Here is a 15,224-nt window from a genome sequence, read left to right as displayed (position 1 = left end):
ATATGTACAAACAGCATTTGTACAAATATCGCACAAGAGCACAGTAAATACAGTAAACAAATGTATCTCAAAGAAGATGGTTTTCAAAGCCAGCGCACATGTAAACAGTATGCCTCCTATATCTTATCTTATTTCTGGAACCATTTCTCTCCGTCTTTCCAGAGAAAGGTTGCAACATGGTTGCCTGAGACACACACCGACTGCAAAAACAAACCAAACGAGCCTTCTTACTCTCACCGGCACATAAATAAATGTATACTTGAGCCACAGTGGAAAACTAAAAACTACAAGAAGGAGTTGAAAGCCAGTGAAAAATCCTTATTGAAAAAAAAACTGCTTGCTGAAATAGTATTGTGTACTTACAAGGCGAAATGAAATAAAAAGTTCTAAGTTATAACCTTTCTGAGCCACACAGCCGTGAGACTCTTCCCAACAGTGGCCTGCTCTGGACGTCTTTACAGCATAAACACAAGCTGAAACAGCAGTAAAGTAACTTAAAATGAGCAACTTAACTGAAACTATTTACCGTACCTTATAAATAAGAAAATTTAATGATTCTTTTTAAAAAACATAATTTATGGTAAGTGGAGAGACGGCAGATGGAGCTTCGTTAGCCGTTTGTTTGCACCAGGTCTTCGTTAAAATTCTGAAGGGGGGGGTCAGAGTATTAATTATCGATTGTTCAGCTGTATCGACTCTTTTTGCGTCTGCTGTGAGTGGTGCTGGATGGTACTTGGCGCTGAGGGCTGATCAAGGCTAAAGCGGACCATTCAGACACTTTGTGAGAGGCGTTTAAGAGGCACTTGGATTTTAGCATCTGCTCGCGACTTTGCATAATCAACTCATCAAGAGGAAAAGTACATTTGGAGAGTTCCCGTCTCAGAATGCGACTACTTGGGGACGTCTGCATGTAGATGATGCTAGAATTACGAGGTCTCACCTCATTGTGCTGAAAGCCAGGAGGCCGTAGAACAGCGTGTGCAGCAGATTGTAGGCCACATCTGGACGAAATGCCGCCACTTGCCCCTCTCTGGCTCCTTTCTTTTCCTCGGTGGAACCTCTGTTAGGCCTGCTGAGAAACCGAAAAACACAGCGACACAAGAGACAACAGTGATACATAAAACATTACATCCAGACGCTCGAGACGAGAGGCAGAAGGGAAGGTGGGTGGAATTGATATTATTCAGATTTCATTAGTAGTTTGAACACAAGTGGACACGCAACAATACACACACCCACGACCGTTTCTGTCTGCGGGAGTCGGCACGCAGACAAACAGACGAAGGCTCGAGGGCATGATGTCACTCCCCCGAATTGGCCTCCTGCACCGAATCAGACGGACACTGGCTTCCATTTGAATACAAATCCAATCCAGCTCTTCCTCCTACGTGAGCTGGGCTAAACTGGATTAAATTAATTCCCGAATTGGCAAATAGCCCTTTGTTCTATGAGGTTAGTATTCCAAGCCTCCAACGGGAGAGTGCGAGTTGATATGCTAATGTGATTAGTTCGATATAGCCCCTCACCTTGCACCACAGGCGCATGAGGCTTCAAGAGGCAGAGCGGCTTTGCAGAGCGTGAAGAAACAATGTGGAGCAGACACGGGGACTGTGACTACCACGACTGGGCTTCTGCCTCCTAATAAACATCTTGTCTCTTCTATTTTCTGAAGGAGCCGAAACCTTCGATTCATTTATACTTCACTAATTTTTCTCCAGAGATATCTGCATATGAAAAAAAGAATCTGTGGGCAAGGGAAAGAGTTTCAGTACTGGAAGCCTTCTGGTTTCCTTTGTAGTTTAATTTTAATGCATGAATGTATGACAAGCAAAAGAGAAACAGAGCTGATGAAATGTAACTCCAAAGCAATGGGCTCTTGTTTATTTTTGCCTGATTTATCACTAGTTGCTGTAAAGAAATACTCATCAGAGGGTTCATCAGTTACCTGTCATCAGGGTACCTGCTAACTGCACCTTCTTCAAACTTTCCTTTTTGATAAAGTTTATAATTTAGTTAGAGCTGGATCAGCTGACCCCAAGCCATCCATTACTTAAAGCTCAGGCTGCTGGAGCAACCTCCAATAAAGCAGAGTACTTTGGAAAATATGCACGAAAACTGTTCCTGCTGAAGGTGAAAACAACAAACGTGTTTCACTGCACGAGGCAAAAATTCGCCGTCAAGTACAGCTGCTAAGAAGGAGATGCTAGCAGCTGGTGACGTGCGACCCAAACGTAAACAAATGAGCGAGGATCGCTGGAGCCCTCGCTAGCTGCAGACGGGAAGAACAAATGGATGGAAACTACTCCTGCACAGTGCTTTAAGCAGCTGGCCAAGATACAATAACCAGATTTATTATGTGAAAATATTGTCTAACTTAAGCTAGTTTAGTTCTTTTTTTTGTCCTGTCTGCTTCCTCACCAGCCATGACAGATGTCTGCCCCTCCCTGAACCTGTCAGAGGTTTCTTCCTATTAAACGGGAGTTTTTCGTTCCCACTGTCACCAAGTGACAGTGTTTGTCATGTGATTGTTGTTTTTTTCCTGTTATTGTAGAGTCTTTACCTTCAATATAAAGCGACTTAAGGTGACTGCTGTTGTCTGACGTTATAACTAAAACTGAACTGAATTTGTTATCATTAAACTAAAGTGTTAAGCAGTAACTTTATACTTTTACATTAAATTCCCAGGCTCTTCTATGACTCTCCTAATGTGTCTCCTGTGCTAACGCCCTTGTAATCATTATCCTAATGATTCCTCTGGAGCTGAAGAGTGCTTTCAAACCCAGATATCTTACCCGTCTTTGTCAAGCTGGTCTGACAGAGACGGCCACTCTGCTCATTACTTTGCCGCTCACCCATACTGTGGACTGGATTTAACCCCCATCTCTTTTCTCTCAGGGTTGCTGTCCCGAGTTGCGAGAGATTCATTCCAGTGTTCATCCTATTTTAACATTGCCTTTGAGAATTTACTGGCTTTATTTACTTCTAAATATTGCTGCCTGCAAAGGTCAATAAAACTGTTCAGTACGTTTTTTCTTTCATCGTCAGAAATACTGTTAGCACAAATTTGAATTACCATGATATCATTTGAAGCTATATCACTTTCCTCTACTTTAAATGTGTCGTCCTCTCCTCTGTCTACTCTCCTTGTTCTTTGTAGTTTCTCTCTTCTCTTTCCCCTCAACCCCAACCAGACAGCGCGAGGCTCTGCTGGATATGTTTCTGTTCGTTCTTTCTTCCCTCTATCGCCAAGTGCTGCGGGGGGAACGTGTCTTCGGTGTTCTCTCTCTTATACTGTAGGGTCTTATATAAAGCACCTCGAGACGACAGCTGTTGTGAGCTGGTGCTATGTATATTTAAATAAAGTGAACCGGCACAAAGTTTATAATTGATTGCTTCCAATGCAGAGAAACTTTGGCAATCATCTGGATTTTACTTAAACACAAACCACCCACCTAAACATTGCTGCAGACCAGGCATGACTTTCTTGGTAACTGAACTTTCTGGCAGAGGCGTATTTCCTCAGCTCAACATGCCCCGCCCACACCACAAAAACTGCCCATGAATGGGTCAAAAAATATGGAGTAGAGTAACAAAATATTAATTTAATGTTGTTTTGCTTTGTGGGGTTTTTTTTATTTTATTTTGTGACTGATCAGAGTAATCTGGAGCTACTTTGTCTTATATAACCCTCTCCACTTCCTGTTGAGTCATCACCTACCTCAGGTTTTGCAGTGCTGCCGCCACCAACATGCCACAGAGCAGAAGCAGCGTGAGGACGTAGGGGTACAGCAGCAGGGTACCGGCCAGGCGCTCGAGCGTGTCCAGGGGAAGCAGGCCAAAGGCCTCCTCACACAGATACAGACTGGCATCAAAATCCCTGCAGGGGAGGCGAGAGGCGGTCATCTGTTTGTTTTTCACTGAGAATAAATAAACACTGCAACGTCGAGTTAAATGGAAACCCGGTGAGGAGGAAGCTATAAAAGTTTGGCGTAGATCCAAATTACACTCTTTAAAATTATGAAATAGGGCCATAAATTGGCCTTGACAGAGACCGCACTTTCTGAGGGCCCTTCAGTTACTGATGCAAGCAGCATTTTACTGCTGCAGCTGGTCCAAGTGGAGCCTGTCATACGATAAGTCTGAGTGACTGTGAGGCGACTGGATGGAGCAGGATGTTTCTTGGATTAAATGATTTCACTTTGAAATATTAGTGACTGAGTGACTTAACACAAAATTGTGTATTTTAATGTAAATAAAACAACTTTAATGCATATGAATAAACATATTTGCCTCTGAAATGCAGTAAAACAGAAGCAACAAATAATAATAATAATAAAAATATATTAAACTTATGTGCGACTACCTGATCAACACCACAAACTCGATTTTTTTCTACACGTGTGCAAAAATATTTAATTTTTTTATAGCGTTTAACTGAAATTACTGTTACCTGGCAACTGTACGTTATTTTCACATCAATGTCAATGATATCAAATGTAACACTATATATTTTTGCTGGTTTTTAAAAAGAGATCTTTTACTCATTAAAGTTGATTTCTACTATTGCAATAACCTCCTCTTCTCTATACACAGTGTATATGTCCAGGACTTTTATTGTGAAAGGAACAGGAACTTTCCCTTTAAATCAAGTTTCTGGAGCTTAAAAATGAAGCCGATGTGTAATTTAGTAAAAACTGCAGTTACTGTAATTGCCACCTGCAGGTCCACCCCAACAGACTCCCATGTAAAAACGTGCATGCATTATTTCCTTAAACTGCATGTTTACAGCGTGGCACAACAAAATGTTTTGGGCTCTATGAATACGTTTCCCTTTCATAACAACTCTGGGTGGGGGGGAATTTTCTCAAGAGGGGGCGTGGCTACTTTAGCAGGTGTCCTGATACAGTGAGCTAGGATTCTGCTAGGTCCCACTCAAGTGGACTTCCCCACAGTTTTAATGCCTTTTGGGCATTTTCAGTGGGTTATTTGACTAATGTTAGACAATGAAGCTTGAAATTGCAGAGATCAAAAATCTTTTATACTGTCTATAGCAGGGACACTAACTCCTTTAGTTCTAGGAATCTAGGAACAATAAGAACTCTGAAGCACTAAAAGAAATAAACCTTCAGGCTGCTAAAAACCTCCAATCAAATCAGGATAAGTTAGTAATCCACAGTGGATCATCTGCCTGCATCTCACCCCGCTCCTACCACCCTCCGCTGTCACCAAAACCCTCTGTGTGTCCTCGTTCATGACATCCATGAACCTCCTCTAAGCTCCTCCTCTTTCCCTCATGTCGTTAACATCCTTTGTCTGGTATTTGCAGCATCCTTTCTCTGCGCTCGACCAAAAAGGCTCCAAAAGAAGGCCAAAGAAGAAAAAAGAAAAAAAACTATGAGATTGCATCAACCCTGACATGTCTGTACAGTATAAACTTTTTTTTAGGTCAATATTTTGCACGTTGGACTTCTGATATATGAAAGATACAAACTGACAAAATAAATTAAACCTATATAACATTAAGTACATCAACATTATGCAAAAACAAAAAGTGGGAATTCAGAAACAACATTAAACAAATATGACATGAACTGATATTTTGGTTTTAATTTTATTCTTGGCAGTTACAATCCTCCACATGCTGATAAACCACCACGAGGATAAATAACTAAACAGAGTTGATATAAACGCAAACGCGGTGCAAGACTCCAGGGATTAAAAAAAGAAACGAAATAAGTCAACGCAAGTGAGAGAAACAGGAACAGAGAGAGGCAGCGATAGAGTATGCACTGCATCTTCCACAGACTCCTGAATAATTGAAGCGCCAGTTGTGTAGCACCAAGTTGTGAGCTGTGTTATCTGCCACCCTGGAGCAGCCATCCAGTGGCTGAACTGTTCCACACACACACACACACACACACACACACACACACACACACACACACACACACACACACACACACACACACACACACACACACACACACACACACACACAGTATCTGATCAATGGGAGGTCTGCTAGTGTTACCCGGCCATCTATTATTCACACACCATAACACTCCAGGTGCTACAATACTGGTGCTTAGTGAATAATACAGTCACTCTGGATCAAGTCAGGAGTTATGTACTAGTGCACACAATACAGACTTTGTATATGCAGTTTTCACTACTGTTTGGGAGCGAGCCCGTATTTCACATGTGGTCAGGACTAGAGGAGGTGTTCATACCTGGTCGAACCCAGAGCAAACTTTGACTTGATGAATTTAAAGATGTGCTCGTCTGATTGGAGCTGGAGGGCTTTCTGTAAGCACACACGCAAAGAGAAGATCATCAGGTCAGGACTAAAGATCAGCATGTTAAACCAAGATTACCGATGAGGATAAGAAGGAAGGAGTGTGTTGTGAAATAAGGGACAGATCACAAGATAATGAGCATATGATGGGAGAAAAAAAGAGGAAAATGGAGAGAAAGTGTATTAAAAGATGAGCGAGGGAGGAAGAGAACACCGCACCTTGGCCAGGTAGTTGATGGTGACCGTGAGGAGGAGAACCAGGGCACTGTGGAGAAGAACTTTGCCCAAACGAACCACCAGGCTTCCAGTCTTTACACCAGGCTACATGCACACACACAGAATAACAAGAGGTTAGTCAGTGCATCTGTTATGGTCTCACTGCAGTTTTTTGCAATTAAAAATGTAAGGAAAGCAGACATCTTTCCATACACACAGTATATATATGGGTACATGCATCAGACCACTAACCCCTAACAGCATGGGTCATTTCTCTGTAAATATCTAAGCACATATTAAAATCATCAAGCATGCATAAATATATTTTTATGCTCGTTATTTTTGCACATTTTGCAATCATTTATAGATGTCAGAAAAACGTCCTCGTTATTTCCCAAAATTCTTTCATACTTCGCATTGCAAACTGTTAAGATTTCAGGTCTATATTGTCTCATCCTGCGCACAGTCTGCTGCAACTTCTCACAGAGTGACCCCTACCAAACTAATTAGTCAGCACAGTAATTACTGATCGTGTTCAAATGCCCGTGGTTATTTACAACACGGATACTGCGCAGAGCACAGAGCACTCCACTGCTTCACAGATGGACATCTCAGTGTTTTTTGTGGGAGTTTTTCCATCTGAAGCCGTTCTGATGATTCTGGACACAAAATGTGAGAATCTATCAGCTTTTCCACTGAATTAGAAATAGTCTCACAGCACGCCTCTGAGATCTTCCGCCTCTGTAAACTGGAGATTTGCCCTGGAATACTATTTGTGTGTTTCCGACAGCAGGGTTAGGCAGCTGAGGTGACTGTAGGGAAACTATCAGTCCCAACTTAACCTCTAATTGGATGTATTTTGCCATTTGTGCTACTGAATGCCACTATTAGCATGTCGACTCATCATCAGTATGCCAGGTGCATCTTTTTTGCAGACCTGCTGTCATCAAAACCATCCAACATCAAAGGTATGCATTTAAAGCTTAATCCAGGCATTAAATGAGAACACTGTCTGCCAAGGCTAAATCAACATTTGCAGAGGACAGAATACCTGTTTCACAAACTAATATGCCTCAAGTTTCAAACCAGAAGTTGGATAAAATCATTATTTCATAAGTCACAAATAAGTCTGACGCAAATGCTGTAAAGGTTTAAGTAGTTCTTTGAGTAACACCATCATTTTATGTAAAAACTGAAAATCGGCCACGGAGGGTATGAAATATAGGTTAATACTGCATTTAACAAGCTGTGTTCAACTGAGAGATTCCTAAAAATGTTGGAAAGGTGCAAGTCAATGCTTAAGTCTTAAATATGATTACCCCATCTCTAATAATCAGTTATGTACCACAGGCCTTCAAGCTGGCAGTAATTAAACCGTTACTCAAAAAGCCATCTCTTGACCCAGCAGTCTTAGCTAATTATAGGCCAATCTCCAACCTGCCTTTCATTTCAAAAACTCTTGTAAAACAGATCATCTGCAGAGGAATGGTTTATTTGAAGAGTTTCAGTCAGGTTTCAGAGCTCATCACAGCACAGAAACAGCTTTAGTGAAGGTTACAAATGATCTTCTTATGGCCTCTGACAGTGGACTCATCTCTGTGCTTGTCCTGCTAGACCTCAGTGCAGCGTTCGATACTGTCGACCATAATATCCTATTAGAGCGATTAGAGCACGCTGTAGTAGGGCTGTGCAATATGACCAAAATCTCATATCCCGATATAAGAATTCTATCGTCCGATAACGATATAAATCACAAAAATGTAACATTTTCTGTAAATTCTGCTAATCTCGGGCAGCTCGACTTGCGGGAACGTTTGAGTCTAAGGTTTATTTTTTAGCACCTGACGGCTCTTTTTTAATTCTCATCCGTAAATAATCTCCTCTTTCACGTGATTCAGTTTATTTTGAAAAGTCTTAACAGGATCTTGAGCTTTATTGTGAAAGGTTTATGTGGAACATAAACAAGCGGACACACGATGCTGTTACCATCATTGTTGCTAACCACAACGCATAAAAACAGCCGCTTGTCCGTCTGTAGTGTGGTTATATTAAATATAAGAGAAAGAGAACTTTAAGAAATTAATATAGCCACTACAGTGACATCAAAACCATGAAAAAAATATTGCCATAAACAGCTTATTTTGTGACACCGCGAAACAAACGATAGCGTAAAATGAAACGATAGACGTTTAACACCAAGTAGTTAAACTGCAGGAATGTCTTAAAGACATAAAGACGAAGTGCACAAAAAATGAAGTTATTGTACTCGGCCCTAAAAATCTTAAAAATATCTAAGCAGATTCTTACTCTGGATGGCATTACCTTGGCCTCCAGTAACACTGTGAAGAACCTTGGAGTCATTTTTGACCAGGACATGTCCTTCAATGCACATATTAAACAAAAATTAGGAATGCTTTCTTCCACTTGCACAATGTCTCTAAAATTAGAAATATCCTGTCTCAGATGTCTTGATGCACGCTCAATCATCCAGGAAAGGAAATCCCAAAAAGTTAATTCTGTTCATCTGGATGTAACGTTTTCAGTGGGAGAAACGTTTCGTGACTCATCCAAGTGACTTCTTCAGTCTCAGCTGACTGCAGGTTTACCCAACCTTATAAACAGTACCTTTGAACAATGACTGAAACCAGCACCACTGATGAACAGTGGGCTGTGAGTTCAGATTCTTGACCATTAATATTGATCATTATTTTTGCAAATTGTCATCACCATTGATCAACAACCACTGATCAATGACCATTGATAATAGATTAGAGTACTGTTTATAAGGTTGGTGTTACACTGCAATAGGTGTAGGCTGCTGGGGGATTCCCATGAGTCTTCAGTCACATTTTCCACTCACTATGTGTTTATACACCTCTCTGCATTTAATCATTAGTTATTATTAATCTTTGGTTCTCTTCCACAGCATGTCTTTATCCTGTCTTCCTTCTCTCACCCAACCCGTCGCAGCAAATGGCCCCACCCCTCCCTGAGCCTGGTTCTGCCAGAAGTTTCTTCCTGTTAAAAGGGAGTTTTTCCTTCCCACTGTCGCCAACACACCTGCTTATATGTATGATGGTTTGGGTTTTCTCTGCTGTATTATTGTAGGGTCTACCTTACAATATAAAGCGCCTTGAGGCGACTGTTGTTGTGATTTGCTGCTGTATAAACAAAATTGAATTGAATTGAAGTCCAAATAGGATTTTACAGTTTTAACATTAAAAATAAACTGACTATCATAGTAGAAAAAAGCAACAAAGAAACAGCAGGGCCTGGAGCAAGGAAAGGTCCCTGCAGCTCCTACTTTGATTCTAAAAACATGATGATGAAGGAGGAAATCACAACAGTTTCTGAAAGAAAGTCTAATTGTTTCCAAATGTGAATCACTGTGTTAAACTGAAAAATCCATTTGGCCAAAATACGCACTACCCTGCTGGCGAGTCAGGGTCGACAACAATACACTGGGCATGGCAATTTCATCCAAGTACAAGCAGAACCATCAAAGCCATAAAAAGATTCAATCTACTTTCTTTTGAAACCTTTCTGCACCTCTGTTGGTCTCCCAGCAGTTTATGCATGTTATCAAATGACTGCCAAATTTGTCCAGAAGATTAGGGCAATGCTATGAAAACACAAGGAACAGCCCATGTACAGCAGTGCACAGGCACGTGGTATTTAGTTCTTACTTCACTCACAGAAATAAAATCCTTTATATTCTTGATGGCTTTGCTTAACTAAGAATATTTCCCTAAAAATATGCATTTTCTGAATCTAAAACACCCCGAGCCTGAACTGCAGCACAGTGCCAGTGAGTACAGACACCTGCCTGCCAAATAACCAGACTGCAGCCAAAAATCTGGACATTATCATTCATTAGTTACAGCTGAGATTTTTCTTCAAACCACCAAAATATTACATCAATTTGCTGACCGTAGATATGCTTATGATGTCGAGAGGCTGGTGTTTAGTCCAAGGTAAGCTGCATGTTCAGTGTAAAGCCACCAGATTCATCATCTAAGCATGACTTAAGTCCAAGACATGTGAGCACAGATCTGTGAAAGACTGCTAAAAGCAAAGCTTTTGCAATTAGAGCATGTCATTCCTAAAATAACATTTATTTTAGGAATTTAAATACTTATCTCCCTACTCCTGAATCTCAACCTTTCATCCTGTCACATTAAATGTTTGTGCAAAAGTTACTGTGATAAGACTGAACTAAATTACATTCAGACCTGACAGGAAACTGTTTCTCCAGCATACAAATTATCTTCTGCAAACACCATCTGCAGCACACAGATTTCAACCAAAATGTAAAAGATAATCTTCTACCTGTGTGTCAACAAGTTTCCACCACCATGACTCTTTTAGTGTCAGCGCTCTGTTTTTTCCAAATCCTTACCCTCTCTAATCTCAGACTTTTCTTCTTCGTACCCATCACTCATAACGCTTACCTGGCAATGTCTGATGAAGAGCGCGGCTACTATGAAGCTCAGGACCAGTGATCCCAGTATCATGGAGTTACAGAACTGGAGGAACCACACACTCAGCAGGCTGCTCACTTGAACGAGGTACAGCGTAGTCACCTGGAGAAACACACCAACAACGTAAAGAAGAAGCGAGTGAGTGTTGACTTGACAGCCTGGTCCAAAAGTGGACCAATGAAAGAAGACCGTAGACTGTGTGTATGGTTGAAATCATTTGTTTTTAAATAAAACAGCAGCATGCTATGGATTCTAACAAGGTTGCAAAAAAATCAAAGAACATGTTAATATTATAAAGACATTATAATCTCATCCTTAAAGAGCACCTCACACTCCGACTGCCGACTTATTTGTGACAGCTAGAATTTCCAAAAGAATGGAAGTTAGAGCCTTCAGATATCTGAATTCTCATTTGGATTCAGGAGACAGACACCCTCTGATAAAAATGACAAAGCTTATGGTTAAGGCTGGATCAGGTGACCCTGACCCATCCCTTCGTTTTGCTGCTGGAGGCCTTCCTGTGACGCACTGAGCATTTATTTTCCACTCCTCTCATTTCCCTCCTGGTGTGTCCTTTTCACTGCTGTCACAGTTCTTTTAGCCCGTCCTTTATTTCCGAAGCAGCAGATACATCTGCGTATTTGATTTGGCAAAGGATTCACTACCTGATGTAACCCTCCCATTTAAACTGGCCTCCCATTAGATCCTGTGGCCCGCTGAGGTTGGGTTTGTGTTTCCTCTCAGAATTAAAACAGGAATCTGTCCTAAATCACACGTTAGATGAATGTGTCAACCACTACACCTTGTTCTGCCAGTTAAAAACTAGTTATTTTTTTCTCGAGCTTTTCACCTCCAGCCACCGTACTCGACACACTCTTTAAATAATGACGGGGCCAACATGAGGCTTGGGGAATGCTAGCAAGTAAAGGCCACACAGTATACCGAGGCTACATCAGCCCAGACGTAAAATGAATGTTAATCTACCATAAATAACTGGAAAGGTGTAACAATAGAAAAGTTGGAGGATGAAAAACTTTAAGATGCACAGCTTTGGCTCCGCTCTCCTCTCTCTGAGGTTTTTGAAGCTAATTGACCTGGTGATGCAGAAACTGGCATAAACCTTGAAGCCAGCAAAACGCCATGAATCCATGGAGCTGGTCACCTCAGACATGTCCAGCCTCTAACATATCAATCAGCCAAGAATAGGACCACCATCCTGACTGGAAATTGGAAGGAAGAGATGCACATATGGAGACCTGCATGTTACTGGAGTTTCCCCGAGTTAAGTTAAAAGAGGCCAGAAAGCAGCTGACAGAGAACGCAGAGGAGGAGAAACAATGTGGAGGGAAAAAGTATCACAGAGCCAGCTGCAGGGATAATAGGGTGATGTCCCTGCTGCTGCCTGTCCACTTGGAGATGTTCTGGAAACAAGGCTGAAAACACTGCTTTCCTCAACTGTGCAAGACTCGCACGGCCTCTTGCAGACCAAATGTATCTGAAAATATCCCAGACACAAATGGATGTAGCCTAAATATTATTTAATAGTTATTTGCACATTTGGATGTTAAAAAGAAGAGGGTGGAGGAAAGTCAGAAAGTCAGCAGAACTTTGTGAGAAAGCAGACTTTTTTCCAGGTGCACTCTCTCTCTGTGTGCTGGCAATAGCAGCAGCAGCAGCTCTGTCTCTATGAATACCACACGCAGAGGTATGCAGCATGCTCCGGGCCTAACACAGCAAAACATCAGTGAGAAGTGGCTTCCAGCTGGTGACCTTACAGCAGGCCCTAGGCCACCACCTGAGATTCAACAAGCAGGAACGCTCCATAGGTGTTCCAGCTACCTGTACAACTACCTGAGTTAAGCTGCATAAAAGCAAGGCTGTGGGATACGTTTTAAAACATGAGATAAAACAAACAAAAATACACCTGGTGTGTTGCAATAAATGTTCCACTTATTGTTCTTTTTCTTACAAACAAAGTAAGAATTCCAATTTCAGTTGGACATCATGGTTTTTTAATGAGGTGAGCGCCACAAATCAAATCCTACTCACCTCCACTGCACACGAGTGAAAATGTATAAGAGAGGGATAGTTTGAGCAAATAAGACAGAAACTATCTGCATTGCAAACACAGCTGCGAGCAAGTGAGGAATAGAAAATTCTGGTGTTTGTAAAGCGGGTGAACTGTGCGTGAACATATGTCTGTCCTTCCAACCCTCAGGAATAGATTCCCAGGAAAGTAACATTTCTTGTTTTCCAATCAATGCAAGTGTTTTGATTATTTCAGCTTCTCTTCACCTTTTCTCACCTCTCATGATGCAAAACCTCACCTCAACCTCAATCTAACCCCATCAACTCTGTTATCTCTGCCTACTCTTCAGACTTTAGATAACATATCTACTATGAGTACAGAAAGATAGCTCAATATGAGTCTCACTAACTCAGCTCTGCAACAAATTACTTGCAGACCGAAAGGATTTTTCTCATAGCTCAACAATGGAAAAACAGACAATTGTTGCCAGGACACCTAAAGTCAGCTGTTACACTTTATAACATATTAGTGTTTAATATATGTCAAATTTTTTAGCACCTATACAAGCTCAGTGCCACTGATCGGGACACATGAAACTATAACCAGAAGCTAGAAACCTGCAAATATCTGGTCCTTCTTACCTGTGTAGTTGTTAAGAAGTCACCGCAGTCCAGGGTGTAAATGACGAGAGCCTGAACCAGTAGAATGAACTGGTTGAACTGCCAGGTCAGACAGAAACAGAACGTCGTCACATACATCAGCCACACCATCACCTTCTGAGGAGGAAACACAAACATACGCGCGCACACAGGGTTAGACGATTAATCTGCATAACTACAGCCACACTGCCTGATCACATTTCTTCTGTGCTGCTTGTACTTCTAAATTATTGAGTGGCTCGCCTCATCAGGCTGATCTATGTGGCGAGCTTGGGCTATAGCTCTGCGCTTACCTGCTGTAATGTGGTGAGCTGGGGTCTGAGGTAACAGGTGATAGCGGCGACCTGCAGCGCTAAGAAGGGCAAAGACCAGTTCTCTCTGAGGGAGATGGTGAACTCTACACGAGTAGTATCTACCCTGAAAGGAGAATGATTGATGAAGCGATGGAGAGATGGTGTTAAACCGTTTCAGCTAAACACCGTGAAGGAAACCTAACAGAAGTTTGGAACTTCTGGTGGCTTGAGAAAAAGAAAAAAAATTAAATCCTGAGATCATGGCGGCAGTTTTCAAAGCGCTCTGAGGTCGTACAGCGTTTACAGCTCCAAATGGACAGCAGAGAAAACGCCAGGAGGGTTTTTGAGACTGTTTAAACTTTAGTGCACTTCCAACAGTACAGAAAAGTAGGCAAATCCACACACCAGTAACACAAACTAACAAAAGAAGAATTTAGATCTGCTTGTCCCGTACATGCACTGTGTCTGTTTGGTTTGTCAGTGGATTAGCTACACAACCTGGAAGGTCCACTAGCGACCAACTTTCAGCTACGAAGCAAAGTGCTTTATTTATGGCAGTCAGTCACTTCTTCCACTCACTGTACCCTCATTCTCATGATACTCACCAAGCAGACATGAGTGAGCACCTGTGCAACATCAAGTCAACTCCTTGCGTGAATTTAAAGCCTTTATTTTCCTATAATAATAATAATAATAATAATAATAATAATAATAATAATAATAATAATAATAATAATAATAATAATAATATCTATATATATTTGACACATTCGTATTAAAAAAAGCAACTGCTGAATCAATATTCAGGATGGACTGGCAAATTCTGGCCTACACATAGACTGTATACAAAAGATGCACAGAGCCCATAGGTTTCCAGATTCCAGAAGTCTGATTATACTGATGACTATGAGTGCATTCACTCTCAAATGATAGCTTAATTTTTTATTACACTTAATTTTAGTGTTAATTGCTACTTTTAAGTCTTTGTTCATATAGCAGGGATTTTAATTTTGACATTAAATTCTCATTTAGACTGAAATAGACCACAAAGTAGAGTTCAGAGTGCTTCAAAGCTTGGCTGCGTGGTGACTGAGAAGTTGCTGAGTGTGCACTGAGCTAATCACCCCCTCGATCAACAAATTAAACAACTAACTAAAGAAATTAGGAAAATAAAATTTGTTCTTGAAATGCTTAAAAACATTCAGGGAAATTAAAAACTCTCCTGGAAACTTTTCTTTGACCAATAACGCC

At 41.2% G+C, this 15,224-nt stretch overlaps 1 protein-coding gene across 5 annotated transcripts in view; it reads right to left on the bottom strand.

The window, feature by feature from the left end:
* dpy19l3 (dpy-19 like C-mannosyltransferase 3) overlaps positions 1-15,224 on the bottom strand; it is a 73,681-nt gene that overhangs the window by 35,229 nt on the left and 23,228 nt on the right. For 4 of the 5 annotated variants that reach the window (XM_086301010.1, XM_086301191.1, XM_086301097.1 and 1 more), the window contains 7 exons: positions 13,974-14,097; positions 13,663-13,797; positions 10,963-11,094; positions 6,515-6,616; positions 6,231-6,304; positions 3,719-3,877; positions 941-1,072 (listed from right to left, as the gene is read on the bottom strand). In XM_086301010.1, coding sequence (XP_086157136.1) covers positions 941-1,072; positions 3,719-3,877; positions 6,231-6,304; positions 6,515-6,616; positions 10,963-11,094; positions 13,663-13,797; positions 13,974-14,097 — 858 coding nt within the window. The remainder of the gene's footprint in view (positions 1-940; positions 1,073-3,718; positions 3,878-6,230; positions 6,305-6,514; positions 6,617-10,962; positions 11,095-13,662; positions 13,798-13,973; positions 14,098-15,224) is intronic. The other variant, XM_086300921.1, reaches the window with a different exon arrangement.

Source organism: Aulonocara sp. 'chitande type north' Nkhata Bay, linkage group LG1, assembly GCF_057382095.1.
Source record: "Aulonocara sp. 'chitande type north' Nkhata Bay isolate Kocher_YH1m ecotype deep benthic linkage group LG1, A_spYH_male_GT1.1, whole genome shotgun sequence".
In the NCBI taxonomy this organism is placed as follows: Eukaryota; Metazoa; Chordata; class Actinopteri; order Cichliformes; family Cichlidae; genus Aulonocara; species Aulonocara sp. 'chitande type north' Nkhata Bay.
This window is presented reverse-complemented; position numbering and strand designations above follow the sequence as displayed.